General features: G+C 47.1%; 1 protein-coding gene across 1 annotated transcript; it reads right to left on the minus strand.

Moving 5' to 3' along the window:
• Positions 1–1273: 1273 nt before the first annotated feature.
• On the minus strand, positions 1274–24689 carry SLC13A5 (solute carrier family 13 member 5). The gene is made up of 12 exons (XM_006274010.4): positions 24524–24689; positions 21322–21450; positions 19892–20028; positions 18266–18474; positions 16964–17135; positions 15621–15743; positions 14344–14556; positions 12944–13065; positions 12416–12534; positions 10948–11109; positions 7991–8128; positions 1274–7113 (listed from the first exon to the last, which is right to left on the minus strand). Exons 1-12 carry the CDS (start codon positions 24626–24628, stop codon positions 6985–6987), a joined length of 1758 nt encoding a protein of 585 aa, XP_006274072.2. The 5' UTR covers positions 24629–24689; the 3' UTR covers positions 1274–6984.
• Positions 24690–25648: the final 959 nt, after the last annotated feature.

Here is a 25648-nt window from a genome sequence, read left to right on the forward strand (position 1 = left end):
TTCTCAAGACACCCCAAGGAGGAAAATAATTAAATATTCCATCTTTCTTCTATAGTAGGGGAAATGGGCACAGAGAGGTTAGAGTGACCTACCCAAGGACACACAGATGGTCACTGCAAAGCCTGGGACACTACCCAGGAAACCTGCCTGCCAAATCTCTGCACTGCAGAACATCTCACCGAGCACTAGAGGTAGGAGGGGGCATCATGCTGTGCAATCAATCTGTCCAGCCTGCTCCCTGTAGTGATTTCCTCTCCTGTCCTCTCACGTGGGTCATGAGCAAGTCTGAATGCTTTCAACCCCAGAAGACCTCATCCACCCTGCGAAGTTTCGCCAGCTTCATCAGCTTGAGACACTGGTCGCATGCGTTTGCGCTCGCTTTAGATTTGGCTCACAGGGTTTTTACCTAGCACCTGTAAATCACCAGCTGAAGAGCGTGCACCTCACCTGTTCAACTGAATTGATTTAAAAGGGAGTCAAACCTAAGCGACTTTGGGTTTTGACGGGGCCTATGGGAACAGATTCAGCTCTGCTATGAGCAGGCACTTCCCACCTGCTTTGGGAGTGCTGTGAAAGAGGGTTACATTTGTCCCTCCGCTCCTTCCTAGTTTCAGATCCTTACTTTTGCATAGTATAGTGATGATCATGCCAGGACTGAACCCCAGCGGTAAAGCATTCTCCATCAGGGGCCCTCAGCTGTTGGACAGTCTCCCTATGCTCGGGAGTATCTTGATGTCAGTGAATCAGACTGTGTTTCAACACAGTTGTTTTTATGCTCGGCATGCACTGGAGGTGGCTTTTGAAACGAATGGGGTTTATGGGGGAAGGGTGCATATTCAGCAGCACACTTACTTTGCTTTGCACCTGTATGGCAGGGGCCTTGGATAAAGCTCCCTGCTTTAATTTTTGTATACTTTTAAAGGAATAATAGAAAATCGGTTTATTCTGTTCAGTCATGCTCATGACAAGCGAGTCCTTTTTGTACAAGCAGGTGACAGCACGTACTGCATTGTGAAGGAAACTTCATACAATACATTGCTGCGAGCAGGGAAAGCAGCCAAGCAGGCCAATGCAATGTGATCTGCTACTGACACCCTAAGGGAGCTGTCATTGCTGAAAGCAAATCACAAGCAGGTCAGTGCCTGGTCCTAGTCTGTCACGTTACAAGAGCGGATACAAAACAGGTGACGGTCCAATTACCAGTGCGTGAGATTGCATCGTTTTAGCACACAGAGCCGTCGCTGACTTCACAAAGGCACAGAGCAGACTGGACGAGGTTGGGGAGTCACACGTTTATTCGCACAGACACGCTAGAATACAAAACAATCCATCACCTTCAGGGAACCGACAGAACAGGCCAAACATTAAGGATTTGTGATTGAACACTTCCTTCCGTGTGCAACATGAAGGTTTAGAAAGCAAGAGGGACCGCGTTAAAAATGCAATCTGTCTGCAGAATTCCCAAACAAGGGTAAGGGACACCTCTGGGCTGTTTGGTTTAAAATGTTGTCTCATTTTTTACATCAGAACAAATTCAGTAGGCTATTTTCCTCCACTGGTTGCCACCCTGTCCCAGCTCCAAAATATTGCTGGTGAATGATTTCAGCTATATTCTGGCATTTCCCTCTCCAGGGCAGAGACAGGCCTGAGGCGGAAAGCAAGATCTGAATATGCCAACGCTCTTGTCACTCGAAAAGAGGGCTGGATTCTCCAATTCTTGGATTCATAGTTTCTTTTGGTGCGAATCAGAATAACCCTGAATTTAACAAAGCCATGCAAATTCACAGCAGCAGAGCAGGTATAAGCCAAAAGGGACTGCTATAAACATTTAGTGTGACACCCTTTGTAACACAAGCCACCACATTTTAGCTGACCCTCTGGGCTAAGCCTTAATTTTTTTGTGGACCAAAGCAGAATGCTTCATTACTTTGAGGAAAATCAGACCCAGACCTGAATCCATATTACACTCAAAGTCTCTTTCTACTGAAGTGCAATTTTTTCCACTTGCACATCTAACAAGATCTAATTGCAAGAGGAAAGACAGAAAAAATGGTCCTACTCCCTATTCAACACGGCCCAACCAGAAAATACATTTCCCCTGGACTTTGCTGTGGTCTGAATGATCATTTGCCAACTACAGGCTCCATCCTGCAGTTACTCACACAAATATCTTCATTCTCACTGGTAGTCTCATTGAAGTTAGTGGGATTGTTGGGAATCACGATGCACACGCGCTAACATAGCAGACGCTGTCTAATGCAAAGCTATTTGCTCTGGTCCTCCATTTGGGAGATCTCATTAGCACTTCTACCCTTAATAAGAGCTCCCACACTGAAACCCTGGAGATCTAGGCAGAAAGAAGCTGTATTTGCTGCTCCGCAGACAAAATCCTGAACCACTGCTTCTTGAGCATAAAGACAGGGTTGAACCAAGGATTCAATTATGAAGTGGATTTAAAAGAGAAGTAGGTTAGCTCCTCAGAAACACTACTGCCAATTGCAATGCCAGCTGGATACTCAACATGCCTTCAGCCTCAGAGAGTCAGGCTCTATCATGCAGCAAAGAGGAACTGGTGGTTGCCACAGCATGATTGAGGGAACGGGCCTGGCCTGTTGGCCCTGAAGCTGCCACTTGTGAATGCTGTCCTTCCACATCCTCTGTTGGCATCATATTTTGTGGCCAGGAACACACTGCATGAGGGGAAGCCTGGTTTTGGCACCCCCAGGAACATGGCAGTGAGGAATAAGGCCATCAAAGCTTACAGCATCTCTTGATCTACAGCAGTCACTTACTGAGGAAGGCTGAAAGGCTATCTTCCCCAAGTTACCATCCTGATTTCTACCCTGCAGTGCAAGAAGGCGATGTGGCTCGGCACTGTTGGAAACAGAGTAGAGTTGTCTTTGCACTGCCAATTTTTTAAGAAATATGTTTGTTCAAGGCATTGGAACAAGACGACATGCATGCTTGACGCCGAAGAAAAGCCGTTTGTGTCCGTTACACTGGGGACATTGTGTTTGCCTTGGTCTTCTTGGAGGGCCTGTCTTCGATACCAGCTCTTGCATTATTATTAATATATAGTACCCAGCCCCATGGAAAACCCCGTTAAAATGAACAGGGCTTCTTGGGGAGTGGGGCTCTACTCAACATGAGCAATGGTGCCAGGGTCCTGGTCTATGTAAAAACTGCTTTGGTTAGTCGGAGATCGAGGCGAGCTTGGATTATCAGCTACCCCACTGCTGGGAAGTGGGAAGCCTTGACATGTATGCTTTACAATCGGGACATCCGCTTAAGGTTTGCATTCAGCAATAAATGTTCTTCACTGACACGAGGCAACTCCTCCCTTTCATTTTACAAACCTAGGCTCAAACTTGACCAATTCATCCCATATTACAGTCTACACCAGCACCTAGAACAGTGCTTCTCAACCAGGGAGCTGCAGCAGCCAGGAGCGCCCTGAGATCCTTTCAAGCGCGCTGTGTACAAAGTTGGCACCATTAGGTGTGCAAACATGATTCACAAGATAAACCCAGAGATTTCAAGCAGAAAACCATAGTGTTAAAAAAAAAACATTTCTGACCCAACATGTTCTTTCTGAGCTCTTTGCAACAGAAAAACTGCTTTATTATTGTTCAGTAGTCAAAAAATAAGTGAAAACTGCAAGGTGGCAAATTCCAAAGGGCTGTCAGGGAATGCCTTGAGTCTAAAAAGGTTGAGAACCGCTGGCCTAGGTGTTAACTCACACATCTTTACAACACACCTTGAAACCCTAAACTCCTTTTCCGACGACCTTCCCTTAGGTGCAAAGGATACCCTGGGGCTGGTTCTCTACCACTGGTCCCTCAAGCAGTTTCAATGGAGTGACAGCAGCACCAGTAAATTCAGGGTGAACTGGGATGGAGAATCCAGCCTTCCTCTGAGTAACCAGAAAAGCAATCTGTGCTGAAGAAAAGATTGAGTCTGGCAGGTTCATGTCCTGTGGCTTGCCCACTTAAATTAAAACAAATCAATTGTAGAAAAAAAAAAAAAAAAAATCACCAAAGTTGCCTCAGCAAGGAAGAAAGTGTCATTATTTACAAGACTGCGCCATACCGCGTACAAAGCGGACTCAATTATCTCAATAAAAAGGGATCGAGACATTTGAAGCCATGTTTTGTTCTTTCTACTTCTCTGTGTTCCCCCCTGAAATTTAAACAACACCGTTTACATGCTCATATAGGAACAGAAAGTTTAAATCTCCACTCCTGCAGCAGCACAGGAAGCAAAAAAATATCCTTGGCCAAAAGGAAAGTATTCAAATAATTTAAATGCATCCTATTTAAGAAAACTCCCCTCCACTCGCTTCTGCGTGGGGAGCTGAGGAACGACTGAGTTACGGCATTTAACAGGAACCTCCGTTTCATAAGAGTGATACTTTTCCACAGGAGAATCAGTTTAGACAGGAAGGAAAACTGAGAACCAAGCACTGAATTTATGCGCTAGCAAATCACAGCCAATAGTCGGAGATGGTTTGCTAAGGGCCCTCCTATAGCAAAAACCATCGGTGGACCCAACCCCGTGAAATCAGTGAGAGTAGAGGGCAATCACAGCGTCTCAAAGCCAGGCAGCTTGTGCTCCAGTTTAGGCAGTACTTGCACACCCAAAGTTGAGATCCCTTAACGCACATAAGCAGCTTAAGCATCTAACTTCCACTGATTTCACTGAGTTTTCCTAGAGGTATTTCAGCAAAGCTAGATCCCCACAACCATAGCATTTCTTATTGGAACTGACATCTTGCTTAATAGATTAAGAGGTTTTGCTTGTTGGGTGATGGTCACCAGCCACTATCACCTTTTTCTATTTGATTTCCTGTCTTCCCCCTGTAGGTGTAAGCCAGCCGCCCAGGCTGCCTTGGCCCTTTGTAGTGGTGTAGATAGATACCCCTACAGCAGGTCTGAGCCACTGCACACCTCCTTAGGAGATGCTAACAGCAAGTGTCAGTGGACCTGAGAGTGTCCAGCACCGTGAAGAATCAAACCCTTACACAGTGAATTCAAACAATAGCTAAAAGGTTTTCCGCACAGGAAACATTTCTTTCTCCAACACCAGGTGTTTTATAGATATGTCCTTGCTTTTAAAGGCAAAGTAATAATTATTTTTTCCAGTTCTATAAAGAAAAAAAGTCACGTTAACAACAACAATAATATTAAACATCTTACATCCATTGATTCATTAGAGGCCAGATCCTGCAGCCCTTATTCAGGCTTTGGAACCAGGGTGGCAGGATTTAGGGCCTCAGTCCTCACAACACCCTTGTGAGGTAGGTCAGCACCATTTTCCTCATTAGGCACACAGGAAAAATGAGGCACTATAAAGTTCAGGCGAGGAACAGCTGCTGCATTTGTCCCTGGACCAGTTCTGCCTGTGTTTGTCCCAGAACAGAAATATTCCAGGACTGGCATGTACACACGTCGCCCTTTTGAAAGAGTTTATCGAGCAGCTAAATACACTGCTGCTTTTCTGAAGCAGCGACGTAATCCCAGATTAACCATTCAGACACACTTTGCGATATACCAGGATAAACCATTAATACGTCTTATCCCCTGAACCTTTTTAGGGCTTATCCCAGGATAATGGACACGAACATCTGAATGACTGCATTTGGTCCCAGGATAGGATGGTATATCACGGGACAAATGCAACATCTGTTTGTAGCCTAGATGACTTGCCTACGGCTGCACGCAGCGAGACTGTGAAAGCACTCAGGAGGTGCCATCCCACTAGACAATGCCACATTGGCTTCCATTAATTTAGTCTCCAAAGAATAAATAAAATCCTTTTTTTTGCCTCGCTGTCCAAGAAGCCACAGCATGACCAGCTATGCCTCTAAACACCTGTCACCAGCTCTTCTGAAGACGTTATTGCTTCAGACACATCGAGAGAAATCATGGTGCTATTCCAGTTATAAACCAGGTGCTGTGAAACACTTGACACGTAGGACCTTACATTGCAAAATACTTTGACAAAACCCTTACTGGAGTCAGCTGGCCCAATCCCAAAGGGAACAATGAGAACTAATTTTAGGACCTGGTCCATAAATAGAGATATAAATACGTTCCCCTTCAAAAACCCATCCTTTAGGCCTTGTCTCCACTCCCACGTTAAGGAGTTAACTAACTGGAAGGCATGTAAGAGGTTAAGCGAAGAAGTTTCATTATACCTGGAAGTCTAAGTGCAGTCTATCTGTATCGCTTCCAGGTTGTCTACAATAAGGCACGTACATTGGTGAAGCAGTACTTAGCTCGGTATCCTCCTTGCTTCTGCCTGCACCACAACATAGCAAGTAAAAGCTAATCACAACACCTCCTCGCCTATCTGCATTGCAAAGCCATGGCCAGCGCGGTGTTCGTTCATCATCGTGGTGGCTCTAATGTGATTTGGGAGTGAAGCCAAGGCCTGGGTGAACATTGCTGGATGTGTACTTGGAAAGAGTTTCTCTTCACGTTGTTAAGCCCGACTCTAAGTAAATCCTTCTTACATTACGCTGCCAGTGACAGCAGGGACACTTGGTACAATTGGTGATTTATGGACACAAGAGGAAGTTAATGAATTGCAAGCCCTTGACTGTATGCAGTGTCCTATGCTAATGATTTACACGTGAATGCTACTAACTTGATGGTTTGATCCATTTTTACAGAGCAGCCTTTCAACTCTTTATTATCGTTAAATAAAATCGGGCGCTACCGTCCCACTTGCTTGGAAACACACATGAATCAGTCCATCACAACAAGCGTGTTACCATCACAGCTCCTCAGAGATCTCTGCAGAAGCTGTCCTCACGGCTCAGTGGAATGATTTCAAGTTGGTTGGTGCCTGACCAGAAATTTGGGCCCCACGATGTTATATTCATCTAATGCAGCATCTGCACTGCCGATAAGGCGCTGCACAGGTCTCGGGGCAATGAGAAAACAGTATTCAAGTTCATCTTTCCAAGACGTTCTTCAATGCTCACTTTCCAGACGTGATGTTGGCCCAAGATGGAAAGGTGTCCAAGTCAAACAGGGGGCGTCCCCAAGTATTGATGGCCAAAGTGACACAAAGGACTCCAAGAATGTTCATGATGAATCCTGTTTTAGCCTGCGGCAAAAGAAACACAAGCACAATGAGCGTCCAGAGACCTGCCAGATTTTGTGCCCATGATAATTGTGCCCATTAGCACAAATACAATGCAGAAACTTGGAGGGGTAATTTCAACACCTGAGCAAATTAAAGCCGGGTAATCACGGTGCTGGATGTTCCCTGCTCTTGCTTCAATGCTATTGCCGTGGAACATGGTGTGCTCAGGACTCCATTCACTTGTGCTCCTTAACGATTGTAAAGCAAGACGCTTGTTGATTAAGGGCCAGACTTAACCACCCACAGACCCAGACCATGTAGCTGAAAGAGCCTGTGCATCCTGCTCAGAACCTCACTACTGACTCCAAAGACGGCTGCACACGGTGCGGCAGGTTGAAAGTATTATCAACTTAATGCCGAGCATTACCTTTGACTCATGGGCACAGTGGGAGCAAGATCAGGCCTGTAGATACACCGATCCAACTTCCCTTGAAAACAATGGGATTGAAAGGAGCAGAAAGCCTGGCTTTGTCAATTAAGGAGATTCATGAATCATCCAAAGGATCTAGAAAAGTAGGGCTGGAGGAGCCCTCAGGAGGTCATCTAGTCCACACCCCTGCTCGAGGCAGGATCAAGCCTAGTTTGAATATCAGTTTGATTCTGTGTGCACCAGCTTCTGTAAGCAAAACTTCACTGCCTTTTATGTAAGAGCACCTATTAAAATGTCACCCCCCAAACAGACTAAGCAGCATTAGGCACTGATGTTGTTTTCATGCATCTCACGACAGAACCAAGGAAACACAGATGATCAAACCAAGATGAATCTGAAATAATGAAGACAGATGGTAATGGAAGGTCTGGGTGACACACTCGACATCCATTAGCATCATCAGCTTACCATGTCTGCAACACGGAGGTGACCGTATGAAAACACTATCGCATTCGGTGGAGTTGCCACAGGTAGCATGAAGGCAAAAGAGGCGCTGAGAGTGCCAGGGATCATGATGTACAAAGGATTGACCTTGATGGACTGTGCCTGCGGGAAAAAAAGAATGGAATCAAAACACTGGAAGAGATCCAAAATAGAAGCAGGCAGAAAGTATCGAAGATCCCACAAGTACAGAGGGTCAACTCATTCCCCAGCAAAACATCAGCAAAGTAGAGTTTTTGAAAAGCAAATTCACTTTACACTGGAATCCTCTCATAGCCAAGGACAACTTGAATGAGATGAAAAGGTCATTTGAACCAGAACTGCGAGCCACATGCTACAAGATCCCAAAATAAATCAAAGCTTCCATCACCCTTCCTAAGGGCAAGGCATTGTTTCATGGTCTGAACGAAGGCTAGAAATTAGGAATTTTATACTCCTAACATGGTCCTAGCACTCATTCTGTGCCTCGGGACAAGTTATTTAGAGTGAGGTTTTCAAATGGGCTTAACCATGGCCTAGCTCTGTACTAAGGTTACCATATTTCCAGTTTCAAAAAAGAGGACACCTGTCTGGAGGACCCCTCACTCCCAACTCACAGCCCCCTGGCCCTGCCCGTGCCCTCACTCCCAACCTGCAGCCCCCCGGCCCTGCTGCTGCCCCTAACGCCCTACTCGCAGCCCTTCGCCGGCCCCCAGGCTATGCCGGTGCCCCTCAGTTCCAACCTGAGCCCTCCCATCCCTGCTATTGCCCCTCACTCCCGACCTGCAGACTCCTGGCCCTGCAAGTGGCCCTCATTCCCGACCCACAGTCCCTCGCACCCCACTTCTGGCCATGCTCACTCGCTCCCGAGTTGCAGCCCCCTGCACTGCTGACACACAGCTTCCACCCCCAGCTCTGCCAGTGCCCCTCGCTCCCAACCTGCAGCCCCCTGCTCCCCCCAGCCCTGCCATACGGGGCTCCCACAACTACCCCGTCCCAACTGGGCTGGAGCACAGCAGCTCCAATTTGTGCGGGCAATGGCAGAGCGAGTCCGGCCCCAGTGCAAGCTCAAAGGAAGATGCTTGTGGCACCCCCCGCCTGGGCTGGGGCTTCAGCTCTGCAGCAGGCTGCCTGGCCACGTCCCTTCCCCCTGCCCCCCTGGCAGTGCCACGGAGCTCCCTGCTGCCCTCAAAGGGCCCCCTTGCCCCTGGTGGGGCAGGCAGTGGCACCTCCCTCATGCTGCTGCAGCCCTGGCACCTGGACAGCTTCCCCCCCAATTGCCCTCCCCCCACTCACTCCAGCGGAGCAAAGCAAAACCCGGACATTGGTTCCTATTTCAAAAAACTGCCTGGATGGATATCAGAGGACTAAAAAAAAAAGGACATGTCCAGGAAAACCTGGATGTATGGTAACCCTATCTGTACAGCCTTCTCCTGAAAAAAAAAAAAGTGACCAATGTCATCATTTAGCATCTATCATACCTATAAAAACTGCTTTATGTACTTGATAAATCATTATTTTCCATGCCTCTTTTCCATTCTTCGTGTATTATTGTTCTGGTCTTCTAAATTAAACTCCTCTAACAGCTCTGTCCTCTTTGCTCTTCTAAGGATTTCTTCTACGTCTGGAGCTGCCAGTACTGAAAAACTTCCATTGCCTTCTTCATTCACATGCAGGAAGGTTTTTCTCCTAAACACTGCTTGTTACTCAGCTGGTCCCTTCCACTTTGCTATTCTCTTTTCTCTGTACAGTAATACTTAGAAATGATACTTGATCCCTTTTTGTTAGTTTTGGCTTTTGCTGCATGGTATAATTTGGCATTCTGGTCAAATTTATCCAGAGATCTTTTTTTGATCTCGGACCACACTTTGGGAGGGTTTGTCAGAGTGACACAGGAATGTGATTGTAATTACTAGGCTCCTGGAGTAGGATTTTAAACACTGTGCACATTTTGTGGGATTCTCCTCTTCGAATGTCAGTGCCAGCTGAAGTCACTGCTAGCTAAGCAGCCTGGATCAGGGTAATTTTACTTGGAAGAAATGAACTCAAATAAATTGTTCATGCTTTCCAAATGAAAAAAAAAAGATCTGATCTACTCTCATCTAGACTCTGGTATCAACTCTGCTCCTCTGCAAAAAATGCAGGGACTGTATTTCATTATTTATGAATTTCACTATGGTATAAATTTGTTGTGTTTTACTCTGTAAAAGAGAACATTGTTCACATACAGGCCTATTAAGACCCCATTACTTTCAGTGTTTTAGTTAAACTACAACAGAGGAAATACCCCAAGGAAATAAATGGAGCAAGAGAGATTTTGTGTTTTAGTAAGAAAAATTTGAGTCTAAGTTATCTCAGCAGAAAAAAAATATATATTTAACATATAGAGCACTCATAAACCCAAATATCTCCAAGCGGTTCATCTACAGGGCTGGACTATTTGCTGTTCTGCATCTTCTGCCATCATTTGTGCTACTGCAAAGTGTGTAAAATGTTCCCAGCTCGGGACCTTGGTGTTTCATGCTCATTTTGTTCTCACTTTGTACTGCTGCAAATGACTATTAAAGGTACAGGGCAATGGAGAATCCACCCTTCAGTATTAACCTTGCCCTTTCAGAAGCAGAGGCGCGTAAGCATATGCTTAAGTCTATCCCTATTCAGGAAAACATTTAAGCACCCTGACCTATCAATCTGATCCTTTTTACCTGCACTAGACCCAAAAAGATTTCAGCATATCGCTATCTACTCAGCTTTCCTACCTGGTGGGTTACTGGCCATTTGCTTTGTGGACTATTCCTATTTTCACACAGAGGTCTTTGGCTTACCACATGTATCTTGTAGATGACAGTAAATACAGGATTGCCCTATGGTTAGAGATTTTATTAGTTTTCCCATTTCAATTCTCCAGACTCCCAGAGAGAAATGGCTAAAAATGACATTCTTACCAAGGATGCAAAGATAGGCATGAAGAGGGTGGCCGTTGCTACATTACTGGTGCATTCGGTGAAGACAGCGGTAACAAATGAAAGTATCACTGCAATGGCCCAGGCAGGAACACTGCTTAGTGGTGACATCTGTTGACCCAACCATCTTGAAAGACCGGAAGCCTGTAACAACATGGGGCGTCTTTTAATAAGAGACCGAATGTCTTGGTCATGCACAGTACCTCCGATTGTCTGTAACATATGGTCAAGCCCAAACTATGCATGTAAATGCATCGTCAAAATTAGCAGGGGTGTGGGTTGTCAAAATTAGATCATTCACCCATCCAAAGAATACTAAGCCATGGGTAGAGAAAGCACGGTGACATTTCCCAAACAAAGGAAATTCTCTGCCAGCCAGAAATTACATCAGGGACTCACTACCCCAGTGTCCCCAGAATCCAAATATTTGCTCACATTTTGGTCAGAAGTACCAACGTCTTTGCCAAGTTGAAGCACGTTGCAGAGTTACACCCAAGAGCCAGGGAGCCACGCAATCGCAGAGAGTTAATGAATCACTTGCAGGACTCATTGAATAAGACTTCCAAGATATTGCCTCAATCTTGTTACAGGAATATTGTCACGGATTGACTAGATTGGCTCATAAAGCCTACTGTATGGAGCCAGGGCCAGAGGTTGGGGAACACTGCAACCCCAGGATTTTGGTTTGGCCTACTATTTCAAAATGACCCAGCCACAAAGTTTGGATTGGGATTGGAAAGTCCGCAAAGTTTGGCAGCTTGGGATTGAGGGTTTTGGTTCAGACCCATCTCGGTGGGGGGGGACAGAGAGTCAGTTTAGAGGAAAGCCTTCATTTATTTCTGGAGCTGAATTCAACTCTGAATTCAGGAGCACAGGATCAGCCTGCCGGTCCACTTACTTCCCTCAAAGGAAGGGTCAAGAAACAGCTCAGGGGAAGATTACGGAAAAACCTGCCCGCAAAGACAGCGTTTCCCTTCTGACCACTTCATGCCCTACGATATGAAGGTTGATATCCCTTTTAAACCAAATCAAGCAGTTCTGAAAGTCAGAGATGCATTATCTGAGCTTCTCTTTTCGGGCCAGGTGTGGGATGGGGCAGGGGGAGGATTACATACACAAAGAAAGACTCCTCTCTTGGAATATCAAACCAGGGAAAGAACAAGGAAGATTTCCAGGCCGACAGGTCCCCTCTAGGGGCTCTGGGGAGTTAGAGACACTTGGTAAAAGCACCCAGGCTCTTGGTGGCCATTCACTGAAGCTCCCTGACCACAACTAGAGAGCAATTCTATTAATGAAGAGAGAAGAGTCCCTGCTATGTCAGTACCTAGATCTGGATCTACACATCTCTACCATTCAGGTGTTGTTACAATCCCAGGGTTCAGTATAGGGCCCATTCCTAGTAACAAGGGACCAAGGGTCATCCTTAGACCCAGTGACAACAAGGACGTACTTCACTTCCACGGGCCAAGGCGAAGCCCCCTCCGAGCAGCAGCACAATACTCCAGGGCAGCCTTCTCTGAACCACCTTCCACTCTAGCAAGGGGGCTGGCCAGAACGGCTCTTTCATAGCTGAAGTGGAAACAAACAAAAGCACTATACGGTTAGGAGAGGAACACTTTGTTCAGTGCTCTATGTTGGTACATGCCGTTATCGTAGCTGCTACTGCCGTGCAAACAAAATGATAGCACCCAATGACACATGGTCTAAGTGACAGGCCAGGTCAGGCTGGGGCAGGATCGTGAGAAAACTGCGCAGTTCAGAGACGCAAAAGCAATGTGGTAGTTAGCTCCGAGGGACTGCATGCATTGCAAAGCAAATTGCAATAGTGCGTTTCTTCCAGCACAGCCAACAGGACCCGAGGAACAGTTCCTCGACCTCAGTACTGGCAGTGGTGACGTCACTACGAGAACGTGAACTGGACTCGGGGGGCGAGGGTCCTCCAAGTCAAATAAATACTGTCAGCCCCGCTTTCAATTACCTCGCTCCCTCTGTTCAGGATCAAAGCTATCTCGATTACAGCAGAAGAGCTTGGGTTTAGTTGCCGGAACGATGAACAGTAACAGTGCAATGAAGATAGCGACCGTGGCATCAGTGACAAACCTGGAGGAAAAAGAAAAAGGCAGCTCAGAGGATAGGATCCCTTTGTCCCGTAACATGGCATTCCCCCAGCACGTGGCCCCCCGCCCCAGCAAGTGACAAGCCAAATGTCTTATTGACTTCTACTTGCCTGATCTCTCAAAAGTAGCCTATAACATTTAGCAACATTTAGTACTAGTTCCTAGTAGCCAGGCTAGCAAAGCACCATGTATCTGTACTCGTATCATCTCGCTTGTTATTCAGCGATTTGTAACATGCCTTCCATCAGAGGATCTCACAAGGGTTTTCCCTCCTACACTTCTCTCAGTTAGAGACATATAATTACCCTACTTTGTATTGGGAAAACTGAGGCGCGGAGAGTACCTTGTCAAACGTCAGGGGCGAATTAATTAAAAAGCAAACAGAACACCGACTGATTGAGATGCATTAACTGCAAATAGGAGCAAGACACTGTGGCATCTAATTATCATTCATGGTTATTGGGACTGATACCTATAAGAGCCTAAGCCACTTTTGAAACTGGAACTGAGGACTCTCAGCCAGTTACCCAGTTTTGCTAAGTTTACTCTGTAGCAATTCAAGCCCTCAAAATGGAGCGTGGATGTTTAACGATCTTTGCTAAGAAGGCACATCGTTTATGGCGGTTAGTTTACCTAGCGCATTTTCTCTTGCATGGAAAGTTTCTACGTATAAAAGCATTACAGCTCGCTCTATCCTCTAGGGATACATCAATGTTTGGAGACAAGAAAGATTAGCTTAGACTTTGAGGTCTTTGGGGCACAGACTGACAAGTTCTGTGTTTGTACAGCACCTAGCACAGTGGGGTACTGGTCCACGACTGGGGTTACTAATTGCTACCACAATAAAATTAAGCAGCGGTGGATGGCAAGTAACAATCCAAAAATTCAGATGATACTGGCCCATGTGAGCTGAGTACAGTTACTTCTCGACAGCAAAGCCATATATTAAGATAACTAAGCCACAGAACTGAAGCACCAAGAGAAAAGAAACTAGACTGAGATGCATGTAAATGATTTCCTCTCATATCGGCTCCCTTAGGCTCATCCTGCAGTACCCCTTGCATTGTCTTCCAATGACTACCCCTCACTAGAGCAAATGTGATCAATTATCCGGTCCCAAGTAAGAGGCAAGATCAAATCTGTGCAACTACTTCTACCTGTCACTTGAAACAGGAGTTGAAATCAGGGCGGTAGTCAAAGGGGAATACAGCTAAGAAATACAGTGGTCAGCGAGTCAAGACCCTGAAGGATGCAGACGTACTCTGATTTCCTGTTGAAGAGGTAGGTGGCCCAGCCAGGAACGAAACCGGGGTCACGTGTAAACCACAGGAGAATCAAAAGAACAAATATCATGAGGACGTTGAATTCTGCGAAGGAGATGGAGCCCAGTTTCTGGAGCTCTAACTTAAGCACATTGAATGCAGCTCTCTCTTTGTCGGTCCTCTCCATCCCACAGCCCCAGGTCCGTTTCAAACTTCATATAAAAAAAGAAAAAAAAAAAAGAGGTGATGTTATACATATGTGCTTGCAAGAGAAAATCCCTAATCTACACTGGACCTGTCCCTCCTGGGGGCAGGACCATGTTGCTAGCTATAGCTTGGTGCTGATAAGGGGGGTTTTGACAAGAGAAGATCCCAGCTAAACATGCTGTGGGGTGAAAGCTAAAATGTTCCACGGGGTCATCCTCATTTCTGCCAAGCGTCCTCAGGGAGTGAGCTGTCATACTTGAGCTTGCTTAAAGAACTGGCCTGAACGGGGGAGATCCAGGTACCAACTCCCTGCTCTGCCAGATTCAGTGGTCCAAAAGGAAACATCCTGCTTTGTATCAGTGCTTTGTACCCAGGACTCCCACATGCCAAGCAGCTGTCCTAGCTACATGTCCCTCCAATCAGGCAGACCTGAAACCCGGTGTCTTGGCACTATTCTGGTTTTGCAAAAACATTGTGTTTTTATTTCCGTAACAAGTTTGGAAACTCCCAAGTTGCACGGAAACACACTTGCCATCTTCTGTACTAGGCTGTCTATAGCTAAGTCACACTACAAGGTAAATCACTTATCTTGCAGAGTCTTCCCTCTGCACATAAAGGTCACCAGTTATCATATCTGACAGCATTGTAGTCCCATCTCTGCCACTGATCTACTATGCCTATTTCTACCACCTTTTCTCTCTTGAAATAGCAAGCTCCTGGGGGCTCTCACTAGGCCGGTGTACAACACCAGCTACAGCAGAGCAGAAAATTGCAGCTGGAGCTTCTAGGTACTTCTGGAAAAGAAATATCAGTGCTAACTGCAAATGTAGTTATAACTAGTTCACTTCAACCCCAACACGACACTGTATGTATACCAAGTTCCTGATAAAGGTGCTGTCATTCCTCTTCTCAATGCTTCTCTTCCGGACTGGAGAGCTAAACAGCAGCCATTTGAGGACCCTATCCCTGATAATAAGAAAGAAAGGTATCGGACCAGACTCTTAGCTGGCTTAAATTGAATGGTTTATAGCTGCTGGGTGTTTGGCCAGTAGTGCAATTTAATACTTACTTGAGTCCCATGAATGAAAACTGGAGCCAAAGCCAAGCTAATATCAACATCAGAATCATGTTAGGGAAGGCAAATCCAAACCAGGAAGCAAAATTCACAGTATCACCATTTCTGGGGAACAATCTGAAGAAAAAAAACCAATGTCAAACCACTGAGGTGTCTACTCTCCCTTTACTATCTGCTGATGGGAATTATCCATGAACCTCAAGGCTTACCCGTGATTAATAAAGTGCATCACCCTAGCTCCAAAAAGCTCCTGGGTTCAAATTGACCCCAAACTGCCTTTTGTATAATCTCTTGCTGTTCGTTACAGAATATTTTACAGTAAACTCATTCACCCTGTTCCTAGTTTGGGTCAAGCCATTGTAAAGACCCAATGTACGTTGCACGAGGCAATGTAAAGACCCACCCCTACCTTCTCCTTAGCAGTAGTTTTGCTTTTACCACGTCTGCTCATCCATCATGGTGTTTTTAGCACTGCTTTTCCTTTGCTCTTTATAACTAAGGGGATCTGCATATAGACAGGAATTTAGGGTCGGAGTCTGTTTCTATGGAAACTAACCACAAATCTGTTCACTTCAGTAGGATCAGGATTCGGTTCCCGGAATCTGAAACGTCTCTAACTTTGTCCCTGTATTTTTGCATTCAAGGTCAGGTCTAGCCGTAACTCGAGTAGAAATGTCACTTCCAATTCTTCAGCTGGTTTCTACTGGTTCTGTTCTAGCCAGCTAAATTTTAAACCCTGTTAGCGTACGGGCTGAGGGACTAACCATCCTCTGGTAGAAATTAGTGAAGAGCTGACGTGGAGTCGACTGGAATAACCAGTACCGAGATCACAGATCTGAATCAACGACTCCCAAACAACTCCACAGTCAAGACTGTATTATAGCAGAGACAGACAGTCTTGTGGACTCCTCCTCTCCTCTCCAATAACATCCCTGTGGCTTCTACAGCAACTGCTTATATGGAAGAGTCACTTTAAAGAGTCTACTGTATTTCTAGATGAAAAGAGGTCATCACACAGTCTCCTTCTGCTTCTCATTGCTTTTCTCCCTCTCATTTGCTGCGTGTTAGCTGGAAAAAAGCAGGAGCCAACAGCATGCGATCAAACAGTTCTCGGCATGTCATCAGCAAGCGCCTCAAACCCTCCCGTAGCTCTATACCAATTGCACAGGCAGCTTTCATTTGGCTATCTAGCTGCCCAGTTGTGTTGGAGAAGAAAATGAAGAGGATAAAATAGGTTATTCATTATGATGTAAATCACCCAGGTGTTGCTTAGAAGCCACCAATTTGGCTGGTCAGAAAACAGTGAGGCCTAAAAAGAAATGGTGAAGAGTACTTACTCATTCATCTGGCCTTTCAACACCAGGTTTGGCCCTGTTCCTGTAAGCGTTGCAGTTCCTCCGATGCTGGCAGCGTAGCACACGCACAGTATCAGCCCCTTGCAGGTGCGCTTCTTTAATTGGCTTTCCTTATATGCTGTGGGGTCGTCAGAGATGTGCCCATTACTTATGACTAGAAAGAAGAAAAGAGTGTTATTTGCCTTTGGAAAAGCTCTGGGAGGACAGCATGGACAGTGCTGCAATCTGTCTGTGCCTCTTATCTTGAATAATGCAACATTATGTAGGTTATGTGGCCCAATCACTTTCTAGTAACATTCATGGGGAATTGAAAAGAGGGTGACCTTATAATAATGATGGCGCTAGTTAGGGAGTCTGGAGATCTGGGTTCAAGTTTTGGTTCTGCCAAGGACTTTCCGTATAAACTTGGGTAGATCATTTTGCCTCTCTGTGCCTCAGTTTCCTTTTCTGTACAAGGAGGATATCCGCTTTTGCCTCCATCACAGAAGAGCAGCATTGGAGACTGCCAATACATGCAAAAAAGCAGAGGATCAAATTCTTCCCTGGTGCAGCCATTAAAGTTACCTCACAGTAAAAGGTACTGGAGTCTCCAATCGTACAAGCTCTGCAAGGACACATCCCCGCCTGCTTAGAGACCCCCTGAAGTTAATGAGACTCAATACAAGTGCACGATTCTACCCACATACAACGTAGTTGCAGGGGTGGAGCCTGGGGGATACCCAAGATAGAGAGAAAAATATTTTCAAGTGTGGAGAGGCAAGGAACGCCATCAGAACGTATTCCAGGGTAGGGCAAATGCCAACTCATCTTAGCTTCCATGTGGGTGTTGCTGGATCATGTATTATCGGGTCATTTTCCCTGCAACTTGCTTGATAAAAGTGCACCTGCTAATTCAAGGCGGCACAAGATGCTATCAAGTAACATTTTCAAAACTGCCTCAGTGACTTAAGAGCCCACTGATGCTCAAGGAGGTTCCTGGTTATCCAGGGCACTTTTAAAACTGGGACTTGAAGTCACATGGGTGCTTTTGAATCATTACCGCTCACCTGAGCCTGATACTCAGTGACTCTGAGAGCCCCTGGATTTCATGAGGATCAGAGGGGCTCAGCATACATAAAAAACCTTCAGGTGTTAAGTGGCTTTGCAGCACAAACCAGCAGGCTTGTTTTTCCATGGACTGAGCCAAGGTGGTATGGGAGGCATGATTTTTTTTCTGACATGGTCAGTGCGCTGTGGATCACCACGCTCTGCAGGAATACCAATGGACTGTAGCTGGCCCCTTACCTTGCACCCCCACCATGTTCGCTCCATTTTTTTCTTCCAGCTCGATCGTGACATTGGTTTGCCCAACAGGTTGCTCTGCCAGCTCCTGCTCAGTGCTGTACATTTGCTCCAAGATAGCCTGGACGATAGGAACCATCATGGCAGTAGTGGCAGTGTTGCTTATCCACATGGAGAGGAAGGCAGTGACTCCCATAAACCCCAGCATTAAGCTGCAGAGAGAGAGAGACAGAAGAGAGGGAGGAAGGATCAACCCAAAAGCCTTGCTGGGCTTCGGCCATGGGACCTATTGCAGGGCTTCCCGTGAAAGCCGGGCTCAGGTTGGAGTGCATCTATGCTCTAGCAAAGCCAAGCCTGGGCCAAATTCTCTGCTGATGCAGCTCCACTGCTTTCGCTGGAAATACACACAGAGACTATTTAGCCCTGTGCATCTCCATAAAAGTAATCCAACCACTGCTCGGTCCCAGCTGGAAGTGCCTATAATTTAGCCAGCACAGAAAAGAACCTGTTATTGAACAGCAAACCACAAACCACCGCTGCTTTCCCTGGTTTCCATCCAGCCTGGAGAACGATGCTTTCTAACACAGCCTGGGCTCTGGATCTCGGCTAACACAAACCAGCTGCTCTCCCCAACTACCAGCTGTACCAGGCTTCCTCGGCCAGCGCGGGCACTGTGGCCGTCTCCCGTCAGCCTTGTCCGCTCTGCTAATAAGTGACCAGTGCAGAGTGTGGGCTCCTGCAAATGAGTGACAGCCGAGACCTCAGGAGCACTCAGATCCTCATTATCAGGGCCAAATCCCAGTGTATTTGTACAGATCATTGCTGGGTTCAGGGAAATAAAATGGTCTCCCCAAGACAAACAACACCCACCTAGTCCCTCTCTAGTCTCTCCTACTGCTCTGGCAATTTAAACCAGCAAATCCATTTTGCCCTGTTCCCACTGGTCGCGTCTGGGCTATACCAGGGTCTAAGCATCAGCTGTCACGGCCCTTCTCTATGGATGCACAAGACACTGCCCTGCACTGCTGCTCTACAGCACATAGGCAGGGACCAGTTCCTCGAGTGATGCCCGTCTGCATTACACAACAATTTTGATGCACTTCAGGGCCATGGGAAGTGGTGAATGGGCAGGATCTCAAACTCAAGGGGAAATTTGGAGGGTCAGTTTTATAGATCAACAAGGGTAATTCTCTGCTGTGCCTTTGCTCTGAGCTCCTCAAAGGCTCAAACAGGAACCGAGTGTCTGATCATGAGGCAACACGAAGGACCCAACTGAGAAACTCAAGAGCCCAGTGTTAAGGGCTAGGAATGAAGATCGAAACACTTCAAAGCCACACTCAGCACTCAAGACCTGATGGAGGCACAAAGGACCCAACTAAGTCAATAGCAAAACTCCCCCTGACTTGGCGAGAGCCGAGTCATATGTCTGTCCTGGGTTTTAGGGCACGAGCTCATCCCTGCTAGGGTGGAGGCAGCCTGTGGAAACCCTTGGCAATTGCATGAAACAACTGCAGCTTCCACAGCTTTCATTGTGTTACTCCACTGAACTTTCTCTCCCCAGCCTCCAAGTGTCGGCTGGTGCTGAGCTGGGCTGCCCTGACAGAAAGCGGGTGTAATGGGGCCTCTTACAGTGCAGGCTTGACTCCGACGATGAGCAAGACCCTCAGTGCAATGCGTTTGTGCAGGTTCCAGTGCTCCACGGCCACGGCTACAATCAGGCCCCCGACAAAGAGCATGTTGGTGTCCTTCAGGTACTGCATGCACACCTGCAACAAAGGAGTCTCCGTTAGCTGCCAAAGTCTCATCCAGTCGACAGCCAGAGCACTCCAGTCCTCCTCCTACTCTCACTGAAGCCATCTGTAAACCTCTCCTCCTTTCCAGCATAGGCATTTTCCTGTGCTCCCATACCCAAGCCTGTGCTTGCTTATGTGGATGTTGAGCTGATGAGACCAGAGACCTCTTCTCCTCTGTTTGTCCAATGTCTAGGGAAACTGCATCCTTCTTACGAACTCAGTGCTAATGAGCTATAAAGTATACGACCTGTGATAAATGGGAGGTTAGTTGCTCACTGCTTTGCATGCACAACTGGTTTGCCAAAAGGCCGAGCCACAAGTGGTAACTCAGCCCTTCTGAAAAATCAGACATAATCCTTCCCAGTCAGTCACAAGGGATTGAATCCTGGACTTTCTGTACTTAAGCACAGACATCTACCACCTGAGCCAATACAGTAGGCTGAAGAATTGGCAAGAAGACTGTTATCCTTTACAAGTACCACCCATTGGACATGAATATAGATTTGTCTCACACATCTGAAGCTCCCAAAGTATGAGTGCTGGCTTGTGAATCACTTTAATAATGATCCCTCAGCTGAGAAGGCTTGGCACAGACATTCAAAACACCCAAGGAGGAACTGATCTAAGTTACATGGTTTTCTGTAAGTGGTGTAGTTTAGATAGGTAGTTCACAGAACACACGTTCGCCTTTGTTTTGGGGTGGGACGACACCTTAGACTGGGTTCCACCATTTTTAAACCAGTCTATGCGTGCCAAATGTCTGTTCTGTTGATGGTATAGACTGGTTTTGTGAGCTGAACTTTTGTTCTGTTCTGGGTATAAACCAGTTGCCAATCACTTCCACCAGTAAAAGTGTAATGTCTGTACCAGACCGAAGGGTCTAAACTAGGACTCTTCCTTGCCAAAGCACAGATCCCTTCCACTCACTGGCTACAATAGGAGGCTATTCTCCTCTACCTGGACCATCTACCCACGAAGGACACAATCCACACTGTGTATCACATACATAGTCACATCTGTGTCAACATCATGCATTTGTTCCTGTATCTTTCTGGTCCTGGTTTACACTAAAGATGTTAAACATGTTGGATGAGTGTTGACATCGGCATCTTTGGAAGCTGCTTAGGGCGGATGGATGTTAACCAGAAGGTAAGCAGCTCAAAGTTGAGATGTATGGCAACATTTTCTCAAATGCACAAAGGGAAGCCTGTGTCAGGCCCTGAAATTTATGGTTCAAGTCTGCACTGCCCAGGGATCAATACCTACCTCTTTAGACTCCAGGATGCCAAACAGAGGAAATAATACAACCGGGAGCAGAGAAGTAATAGCCAAGGGGATAACCTCTGTGCACCAGTACACAGCCATGAGGATGATGACATAGCCACATCTGGCCTCCTGTGGGAACAAAAGTGAGCAAGTTCTTACGCACACTAAACCAAGTACGTTGCTGAATACATAGCAGACACCCCAAAAGTAGATCCCAGGATATAAGTGGCAGCATCCAAACTACACAACCAATTAGAGGAGGGGAAAGTGCTTGATGCAATGATCTCTTTCCCATGGAAAATGTTCTTGGAGACACGGCTACTACAACCCGGCAGATTTCAATGGCAAACCTGTACTCTACAGAGAAATGTTGGGTCCCTGAAAGGCAAGGGCAGCCTTACCACCAAGGTTAATGTGACCAAGGTTTCACCCCACAGCTGAACTTTTGGCCTGATTGCAATGGTGCAACTGCCTTCTACTTCCCATCAGAGTCCTTTGGATAGAAGCCCACTTCTAAAAGAAGCTAAACACTGAACGAAAGACACTTGATGTTTCCAGCTTATCAGTTACTTGCACATAGGTCTGGTGAGGACGTGCCAATTTAAGTGTTGCATTGCAAAGCCTTCTCCTGAAACCAGCATATATGCAAAGCTCTTTTTGACATTGGTGTTTGTATTATATATACACAAAGACCATGGGACAAAGCTTAGCATATGGGAAACCCAGAATTTCCATAGGAAGATAACAGCCGGCCCACACATGTTCACTCAGCTAGCGTTTGGATGTTCAATAAAGGCAACACATTTGTTTCCTAATAGGCAAGATTTTTAAGGATGAATCATGATTTGGGTGTACCTGGTTTGCAGGTGCCCATTTTAAAGACGTTCAGTTTTCAGAACGTGGACGGTCAGTGCTTCTGAAAATCAGGCCTCTATAAAGTGCCTGAAGTTCAATACCTGAAACTGTGATTTTAAAGGTCTCCAGTTCGTTTTGAAATTACTGGTCTAATCTTCTAAGTGTCTGTGCATTGCTTTATTATAGGTATTAAACTACTTACTTGAAATTATATTGTGTTTGCTGAACTGTGGGATTTCCTAGATTCGAAATGTTGAAACACGTCTACTTAAACTGTTGATTAGACATTTTAATCACCTAGCAATCTTTGGTTTTGTAAATTCAATCTTCCTGTGGGAAGCAAGTACTCATTAACTGACTGTAAACAGAGTTTAACGTCTTTAAGCATAAATGCTTCTTAGTTCACAATTTGCTTGTTTAAAATAACTGATTAAAGGGTTTTATTCTAATATAACAAATGGGATCTGTCTGCCAAGAGCACAGGTGGTGGCAAAGAAGTGATGTTGACTGACATACTGCATGGGGGTCTTTACAAATAGCAAGGTGTTTCTGCTTAATTGGGTTGATAAGTTTTTTATACAAGTAGAAAGTGTTACCAATCATTATTTTACTGATTGTCAGTTTTAGAGGAGAGTAGCTACAGAAAACTTTCAGTAAAAGGAACAATTCTGCACGAATTGGACAATAAGAGCAAGCCGGCGCTCCTTGGGTCTCTGTCCTTGATTGTTGCAACTTGATGATGCAATTGTAGGTTGTACATCAGTAGCTGAATGAATGTTGAAACTTCTTGTATAATTTTTTGAGCATTTTACCAATAAGAGAAACACTAAAACGGCTCTATGAACCTGAAGAAGAGCAACCTTGCAACATGACAGAAGCACCAGTTATGCAGAACACAGTAAATAATTTACAGAAAGTTCAAAAAATGCAAGAGTGCTTATAAATTAACTCCATTAAATACAGGCAATTCAAAGGTGAACAAGAACAAGGGTTAAAATGTATGTAAGCTGTAATTAATAGGAGTTAAAACATAAGGAAGGCAAGCTGTAATTAACAGGAACAATTGTAGAATGGTTTGGGGTTTTTTTTAAGTCTTTGAACAGTTTGCAGAAAACATAATGAGCACTTCTGGTACAGGTGAGAAAATGATCATTGACAGGAATTTTACTTCCCTGTTGTGCAATCCTGTAATCTCCCACAATGATGACATGATATTCCTTCTTCCCGAACTTCAAAGACATTTGTTCACCCTTTACGTTGCAATGGGTGCACTCCGAAGCACTTACCCTCCAGACTTCTACTCTTTCAAGCCACATTAACTATGATTTGCTCCCAAGCCCATAGGAATTTGTCTCGCAATGAAGTCTCTGTGGCCAACTGAAAGGCAGGGCTGAGATTATTTAGTCAGGTAAACCCAAAAAGGCTATTATTTTTGTTTAGAAACATGCGTGAGGTTGGGGGTTTTTTTCTGTAATTTAACATATACTGAGCTATTTAGGTCAGTGAAAAAAAAAAATGACTAGCTTTAACATTATTAATAGAACTGACTCTAAAAGGTGCAGTATTTGCTAGAAGCATGGTTTGCCAAGGAAACTACACATTACAGGGAGCCTGCTTTACCGTGCATTACACCAGCTTGACAGGGTGCATCTCCACCGGGAACAAAGCTGCACCCGGAGGAAGGTGCAAGGGGAGAAGCACCCGGCGCAAAGTTTGCAATTCTTTGCCGACACGGCCCTACTGCTTCCCGAGCCGTCTCTTTAGCGCGTGACATAATCCTATCATCCGACCCCATGCGGAACAACTGCCCCTTTCGTGCCCCCGTGCAGAACGACTATGAAACGATGGGTAAATACGAAGCCCCACAGCGTGTCCGTGGCTTGTTCATAGATGTAGGGTGGGAAGGGACCGGAGCACATCATCAAGTCTGACCCCTTGCCATGGGCAGAAATGCAGAGAAGGACACGGAGGTGACGTGATATAACCCTTTCTATCACCCGACCCCAGCAGCCTTTCCTGCCCCCAGCGCGGGGAGATGCTCTGTCCGGCCCCGAACACCTATGAAACGATGGGTAGATACAACACCTCCGCGGCTTGTGTGTCGCCACCCTCCCAAAACGTGACAGCGGTTGGTGTCAACGTCCCCAAGCCTGGGCCGACAGCTCGGGGTCCAAACTTTTCCAAGCAACGTGCAAAAACCCTCCCGCTGCGTCTGTGTGCGGGGCAAGGGCAGGGCAAGGCAAGGGGTTGGGTATGAAGCACCTCCCCAGAAAAAGGGGACTGGACAGCTGGAGGATGCTTTTGGGTCTGGACAGGTGGAGGGAGGGGGGCAGGAGCCGGCTCTTACCAGGCTGCGGAGGGCGAGCGGCAGCGGCAGGAGCAGCAGCGGCGGCAGCAGCAGGAGGGCGAAGGACTTGCAGGGCAGCAGCGACCTCGCCCAGCGCCGGACCATCGTCTGCGGGAGCGGAGCGGAGCGAGCGGGCGGCGGGGCAGGACGGGACGGGACGGGACGGGACAGCCGCTTTATACGAGCCCGGCCGGGACAGCCCCGCAGCGCAGCGCAGCGCACCGCAGCGCAGCGCCCCCTGGCGGCCGGTCCCGCCTGCAACCCCTCCGTGCACCCCCTGGATGGTGCATGCCCCCGGCCTAAACCCCAGTGATGCTCACCCCCCCTGTGCATGCCCCAGTGATGCTCACCCCCCCCGGTGCATGCCCCAGTGATGCTCACCCCCCCCCCCCGGTGCATGCCCCAGTGATGCTCACCCCCCCCCCCGTGCATGCCCCAGTGATGCTCACCCCCTCCCCCGGTGCATGCCCCAGTGATGCTCACCCCCCTGTGCATGCCCCAGTGATGCTCACCCCCCCCCCCCCGTGCATGCCCCAGTGATGCTCACCACCCCCCCCCGGTGCATGCCCCAGTGATGCTCACCCCCTCCCCCAGTGCATGCCCCAGTGATGCTCACCCCCCCCCCAGTGCATGCCCCAGTGATGCTCACCACCCCCCCCCGGTGCATGCCCCAGTGATGCTCACCCCCTCCCCCAGTGCATGCCCCAGTGATGCTCACCCCCTCCCCCGGTGCATGCCCCAGTGATGCTCACCCCCCTGTGCATGCCCCAGTGATGCTCACCCCCCCCCGTGCATGCCCCAGTGATGCTCACCCCCCCCCCCGTGCATGCCCCAGTGATGCTCACCCCCCCCCCGTGCATGCCCCAGTGATGCTCACCACCCCCCCCCGGTGCATGCCCCAGTGATGCTCACCCCCCTGTGCATGCCCCAGTGATGCTCACCCCCCCCCCCGGTCCATGCCCCAGTGATGCTCACCCCCCCCCCCCCGGTGCATGCCCCAGTGATGCTCACCCCCCCCCGGTGCATGCCCCAGTGATGCTCACCCCCCTGTGCATGCCCCAGTGATGCTCACCCCCCCCCGGTGCATGCCCCAGTGATGCTCACCCCCCTGGCCTAAAACTCAGT

Source organism: Alligator mississippiensis, chromosome 14, assembly GCF_030867095.1.
Source record: "Alligator mississippiensis isolate rAllMis1 chromosome 14, rAllMis1, whole genome shotgun sequence".
NCBI classification, from domain to species: domain Eukaryota; kingdom Metazoa; phylum Chordata; order Crocodylia; family Alligatoridae; genus Alligator; species Alligator mississippiensis.

Excerpts from the sequence above, each read along its gene's own strand:
- SLC13A5 (XM_006274010.4), bottom strand. The coding sequence starts at position 24,628 with ATGGTCCGGCGCTGGGCGAGGTCGCTGCTGCCCTGCAAGTCCTTCGCC. Across the intron at positions 13,066-14,343 it reads CTCTTCAACAGGAAATCAGA|GTTTGTCACTGATGCCACGG; the intron begins GTACGTCTGCAT and ends TTTTTCCTCCAG. Across the intron at positions 12,535-12,943 it reads TCCTGAACAGAGGGAGCGAG|CTATGAAAGAGCCGTTCTGG; the intron begins GTAATTGAAAGC and ends TTTCCACTTCAG.